Source organism: Xyrauchen texanus, chromosome 1 (genome assembly GCF_025860055.1).
Source record: "Xyrauchen texanus isolate HMW12.3.18 chromosome 1, RBS_HiC_50CHRs, whole genome shotgun sequence".
NCBI classification, from domain to species: Eukaryota; Metazoa; Chordata; class Actinopteri; order Cypriniformes; family Catostomidae; genus Xyrauchen; species Xyrauchen texanus.
The window spans coordinates 24,493,096-24,499,967 of NC_068276.1; the positions used below are offsets into that span (position 1 = coordinate 24,493,096).

The following is a 6,872-nucleotide window of genomic DNA, read 5'->3' on the forward strand; positions in this document are numbered from 1 at the left end:
TGTTCACTCTGCATCCCGTGGCAGCACTTTGAACATGTTTCTGAACTGGCATAAAAGCGCACCATCTTTTCATCTTCACTTCTTACAGAGGCCTCACTCCCTCTGCCAGGTCTAACCTTCAGATGGGGAGCAGTGTGTCTCTCTTAGTCACACAGATTTACAGTCAATCCGTCATGATGTGATGGATCTTAACTTGTAAGGCAGTGGGGCATATTCAACAATATTCACAATATTTCCTATGTCAGAGGATCTTGTGCTAGAGATCTCATCTGTGAAGGTATATCAGGGTTATGATCATCCGCTGCATAATTTATTTGGTGTTGTTTGAGTTAAGAAATGAACTACAATAGTCTGACTGTGGCCTTCCGATTTGCACATGCGCTCTGACACGGTGAGCTGTGGTTCACATCGTACTCTTGAATCGTACTCTTTACGTTTTTTGATCCAGTTAACCCCATCATTCTCTGTTTTTTCAAACTGTCACATCGATAAAAATGACAAGAAGACAACTGAAGCAAAACTATAGGAACCCTGGATGAAAACGCTGCTGCTAGGCTTTTGACTGGAACCAGAAAAAGAGATAGTATGTCTCCTGAGTTGGCTTCTCTTCACTGGCTTCCTGTTCACTGCAGGATCCAGTTCAAAGTTTTAATGTTTGTTTATAAGGGCTTGCATAGTTTGGCACCTCATTATATTTCTGTTTTCATTTCTCTATATCAGTTCTCTAGACATCTGTGGTCATCAAATAGCTTGCAGTTAACTGTTCCCAGGTCACACTTCAAATTGAATGGTGATCGAGTATTTTCAGTTGCAGCACCACGGCTTTGGAATAAGTTGCCACTACATATTTAATCCTCTCCAATTATTGATGATTTTAAGTCGTTCATTAAAATATACTTGTTTGGTTTAGCATTTTAAACTATGTGAGTTTAGCATTATTACTTTTATTGTTTGTGTATGTTTAATTTCTCTTTAAGTATGTTTTGTCATGGTAAATCTCGTAATGCTATATTTCTTTTTTTTTTTTTTTTACTTTGGTCTAATCGAACAGCACTGCTCAACAGTTGTTGTTTTTAAATGTGCTATATAAATAAATGTGACTGACTGACTGTTGGACATTCCAGCTAAATCCAGCTTCTGATGGTAGCTGGTTTAAAGGGATGTTTCACCCAAAAATGTAACTTCTGTTCTCATTTACTCACCCTCATGTTGTTTGAAGTTGTGAGTTTTTTCTTCTGTGGAAGACCAAGAAAGCGTTTAGACTTAGTGACAGCAGTAACCATTCAATTTCATTGTATGGGAAATGGATGCAATGAAAGTCTAATAAAAAGAATACTGCCTAACATCTCTATTTTGTGTTCCACAGAAGAAAGGAAGTCATATAGGTTTTGAACAATATGAGAGTAAATGATGATTGAATTTTCATTTTTGGGCAAACTATCCTTTTTTTATATGATATCTTGCTAGTGGAAGCTGATCATTCATGGTCAGTTGCTGGTCTGAGCTGGTTGATCAGCTAAACTACAAGTTAGTGGGGCTGAGGTCAACCGAGTTAGAGCTGCCAGGCCAGGGGATTTTTAAAAATCGTATGCAATTAATCGTGTCCCCAGACCGAAATAAAGAATATTCCTATCATCAGAGCAATTCAAGCTTGACGTACCACCTGTTTTCAGTAGGGGGCAGTATGCAAAACTCTAGCTGTATAGGCAATGCTCAGCTGTGCAGAGAACAAACCACACTCAGGCTTGCTTTGCGTCTCAATCGGAAGGCTGCAGCCTAGTTAGGCTGGATATCTCGGCTGCCACATCAAGCACCGTAGTAGGCCATCTCAGTTATGAGGACCCTTGGAAGGCAGCCTCGTTTCACAGCCTTTGTTCGCCATATTATGGAGAACTCATCAAGTGTTGGCCAATTATAGGACTGTTTTGAATAATTTGGAAATAAACAATATATTGCCTTCTAAAGCCACTTTAGTCTTATCGATGCTTTTCTCGTCTTCCACAATAATATAATTCATTTTATTAACAATCAGAATTATTATATTGTAAAAGTTACATATTAAAAGAAAGTAGTTATTATATTATATGGTGCTATTTAAATGTACCTATTTATAATGATTTAATCATTATATATTTAATCAATTGACAGCCTTAATCATAATATTTGTTAACTATTTATATAACACTTCTGTGTGTGTATCTTTTTTTTTTTTTTCTTCATGAGAATTATTTCCACCTAGCAAGACATTAAAAAAAAATTATAAAATAAATAAAAAATACTGGTAACTTGAGAGGAAAAAAATAAATACTGTTGAAGACCAACTAAAAAGTGCTTTCTAAATTGGTCGATATCAGAGAAAGTAAATCAGACTGATAGCAAGTACTGATGCAATAGCATCACACTTCACATAATTCTTCACTACGGTTACAGTCTTGTTCCATTGATTGAGAACTTGCTTTCAGTAGCATGAACAAGTAGTTCCCTCCTTTACAGTCCATATGTGAACTTTCAAATCAAATGTTTTTGTGACATTAATGAATAGAATCTTTGTTTCTCTAAACTTTCGGTTTTTTAGTCACCTGTGATTTTAATTCTTATCTGATGGAAATTCTAAAATCCTTTCCGTAAAAATTACGAAGAATTATTATTATTTGTTGCTCAACATTATTATCTGAACGATGCTACACTGATTTTAATAGTGAATGATTGACGGTTGAAACACAGTATACCACACAGAAATTAAGAACCTCACAGTGGCCATTGAACATTTCAGACACAGGCTGTCAGTTGAGTAGGCCAATGCTAGACCATCTTGGCTAAGTTTTAACTGGTTGACCAGTTTGACAACCTCCCAGCAGGGACCACTTGTTATTCTAAATCAATTCTATTATCTCCCAGAGCCTGAGCGGTTTGTTGTGTTGTGTGACTAGTTCACTGTGCATTAACACCCCTCTGTTCCTGTCTCTACTCCTCTTCAGCCTCACCGCAGGTTAACAGTCCCACCTCACTCCCTCAGCCTCCTCCTCCTCCTCCTCCTCTTCTTCTTCCCCCCACTCCTGTTGCCGTCTCTACGGCCCAGACTACTCCCCCTCCCTTGAGCAATGGATTACACTACACCTTTGTCTAATCAGAGCAAAACAAAGTAAGGACTAACCGCTAACCATTTAGCGCGCTAATATGCTTTTGCTAATTGTTCCCTGTGTGTTTTGGCACTTTTTCCTGCATGCTGCATGAATTATGCCTCATCAGGGCCCGTGCTCTATAAACTTCATGAGAAGGGTAGAATCTGTAAACAGCGATGATCTTCAGTGTTTTGATGCCTGTGGCTCACTGAAATAAAGAAAGAGAAGGTTCTCTTCTTGTGCATTCTTCTTCCCAATTTCCAACCTGGCCTCATATAATTCTGGTTCTAATAACTACATTTAAGCATATTTCTTTTTTCATGTGACTCATTGTACATATTGCACAAGTTGAAATTATCAAATGATCAGATTATCAGTTTATTCTTTGCCCTGTTGTTCAAACAAACTACAAAATGTCAGCATTGCATCAGAGAATTAATGTAGAAGGAAACATGAAAATGAAACATGCAATGGCCACTGAAGTATGTGCATGTAGCCTACTGTTTAAATTTAATTTAAATAAATACAAATAAAGAAATGCGAGTATTGTTTTTTTCTCATAATATATTTTCATTTCAGTATATTTTAATACATTCAGAATGTTTAGCGTGAATTTGTGAAGTTTTGTATTTAATGTTAATGTATTACCCTTAATAATTGCTTGTATAGAACATACAGATTCAAATTCATTTAAACTTCACATAGAATGAGGGATATTTCAGACCTTGCCTTATTTATTCGAAATAAAGTAAAAAATAACATGCTGTGTGAATACAGTTAATAACATACCGCTACATTAGTGATGATGTATGTACCTGAATGCTCTACTGGCGAGAACTTGGGTGAACTTGGGATCAACAATTCTATCTGTCATGTTTAACTTTAACACTATCACCATTTATGCAGTCAACATAGTGTACAATGGGGCTAAAGGCACACTTTAAGAAAAAAAAAATTCTGGTCGTAAAATGTATCAAGATCAAATCATGGAGCAATATAATTTGTGTGAACATAAATAATAACAGAAGTTTTTGATTAAAATACAGTATTTCAAAACACTTGGGGTAAAAGGCGCCCCCATGGCATTTGTAGTGAAATTGTGTAAATATAGGACCAATAGTTATATGGCAAAATATGTCAAGTAATGCATATCATTTTGAGACAAATGATGCAGTTTTGGAGTAACATTAAAATAATGCTTATTCAAAGTAATCACTTCAGAAAAGGGTGCATCAGTTCCTGTTAATTTCTATCATATTAGACATTTCATAACATCTCAAGTATTCTATAAACATATGAATCTCCACTGTGATTGGATCAGTCAGTGTGACCCCACCTTTTCATTACAAGTCTATTTGCCCCACTTAAGAAAAACAATGTGTTTATGGGGGCCATTGACCCCTGCAACCTTTCACTTATTGGGACAGTTATTGAAAAACTTTTAATTTAATCACCTTGAACAAAACTGATTAAGTCTCAGAATAAGTTTCAGGGACTACATAAATGTGCTACATTTTAAAAATGATTAAATATTATATCAAATTGCCTTTGCAAATTAAACTTGGTTTCAGGAACCGTGAATCAGGATAAATTGCAGTGCATAGTGACAGACAGATGTTTAGGAAATTGCTGTTAGTGATTTGGGAGAAAATAAAATTCTATTTGCCTTTTTCCGCGGGGGGGGCTTTTAGCCTCATCGTACCGTATTGTTCATTTTCATAGAAACACTCAATAATAACATTGACCCCTGCTTTATCTTTCTTCTGTGTTGCTGACTGGAATTGACATGCAGCATGCGAGCTTGTAAGATTTTTGAGCGAATCCTTCTTTTGAGTCGGTTCTTTTTATCAGAATCAGTGAATCGGTCAAGCTGGTTCAAGTCAGTCAGAATGATTCAAAAGTGAATTGGTCTGAATTAAAATCATTAAAAAATGTATTATCCAGTAATCATGAATGACTGGAAAGGTCATGGAAATTCATTGATCAAAAAGTGTGGGAACTCTCTATCTGACATGATGCTTGTACCAGCCACACTGCAGTCTGCTCCACCTTCACCTGCTATGTGTGTTCTGTTTATCAGCATGCCCAAAATGTACCCACTGCCACACATTTACACTTCATCACGATCCTTTCCTGTGATATTTTATCATCTAGCTGCTATTTGAATTTTTTTTTTGTCATTTTCATACTTGTACACATTTATGTTAGTCAAGACAGAAAGACTGATCTGTCCAGTGTGTTTACAATGTTTGCTCACTTACTCACAGCATCCATATTCATCTGTGTTACGTGGTGCATGTGCCATACATTTTGAACTATTTGGAGTGTTAATCTTAACCTCTTCTCTCTGTAACATGCTGCATAGAGAGGAGGAGAGTGGAGAGTGTTTACCTGTCTACTTTGTAGGTAAAATATGAGTTGTAAATATGATTTGGGAGCCCTTTCTACTTTTTCAAACAGCCTCCATGCAGTACATGTTTACAAATGTTTACCGACCTTCATGGGCTTGGGCAAAAATAGTTAGCATAATATTATTCAGTTAAAGACACGGGTGCCAGCACAACAGGATTATTAACTGGGTTATTAAAGACATGATGATTTTTTTAACATGGTTTTAGTTTGAAGTTTTGCTTCTTTATTTAGATGATGTGTTACTTTGCTGTGTAGTATTGAACATTTTAGTGAAAACACCCATTTCTTGACTCATTCACATACAAGTATTTATTTGTTTATTTATTATTTTTACACATTACATTTTTATCTCTTTTGCAGCCAAAGCTGTGTCTGGATTTTGAGGTGCTGTCAAATTGTGAAAACTCCACTTGCGGTGGATGAGCTTACCGATTCACATCCCTCACATTTACAGAGGACATTAGCGCAATTTTGGACTGACATTGGAACTCACTTCTGAAATGTATTTTTGTAGCACTGTTATGAGGTACTTATTTGATATGGACATTTTGCTGTGGAAACTGCTGTGCATATACTACAAAATCTAACCATGATAACCCAGATATAGAGCCATTTTATATACATCATTGCACTTTAAATATGCACAATGTTGTAGATAGCATTTAAAGGTCATATTTTACTTCTCAAGACAAGATGGTTGTGGGAGGAACAATGGCAACATAATGACAAAAGTACAAGTTTTACGCGTACATGTGTTGTACGATATTCTGAACATGAAGGGTACAAAAATGTCCAATGTCGATTGTATTGTTGTCAATTCAGATGATATTCTTACACCAAATCACTTAAAATATTATTTTTATGTATCAAGCACTGCCAGATTCCAGTTAGCTTGCCAAATACATTTTATTTTTGTTGACAATGTTAGGGAGAAAATAACATGAAATAATATTTTCAGACAGGATTTTGGGGAATGGGTGGGGGAGGGTTATGTCACATACTTTTTTAAGAAACTGTAAATATTAAAGATATTAACAAGTTTTTTGTCTTCATGTTGTTTCTATTGTCAAAAAAGCAAGAGAAGTAATTTCAAATTGTCCATTTCAGTAGAGAAAGAATGATAAATAAGGTGAAATGTTTTAAGACGGTAAGAAGGTTTGACAGTATTACATTTGCATAGCATAAAAAAAGCAGTCATCAACTCCAGTCTCACAAAGCTAATCGTAAATGACGTGTTTTATGAATATCTTTTCATCTCACCTTGTGTTTTATTCCCTCGGAAGATATTCAGTTAAACTTAATAAAGAGAATAAAAGATAAGAAAATAAAGAGAGAGCT

At 35.7% G+C, this 6,872-nt stretch overlaps 1 protein-coding gene across 1 annotated transcript in view; it reads left to right on the forward strand.

Moving 5' to 3' along the window:
• LOC127629018 (pleckstrin homology domain-containing family A member 7-like) overlaps window positions 1–6,501 on the forward strand; it is a 155,604-nt gene extending 149,103 nt beyond the window's left edge. The window contains 2 exon segments of the mRNA XM_052106064.1: window positions 2,979–3,142; window positions 5,895–6,501. Coding sequence (XP_051962024.1) covers window positions 2,979–3,127 — 149 coding nt within the window. The 3' untranslated portion in view covers window positions 3,128–3,142; window positions 5,895–6,501.
• Window positions 6,502–6,872: the final 371 nt, after the last annotated feature.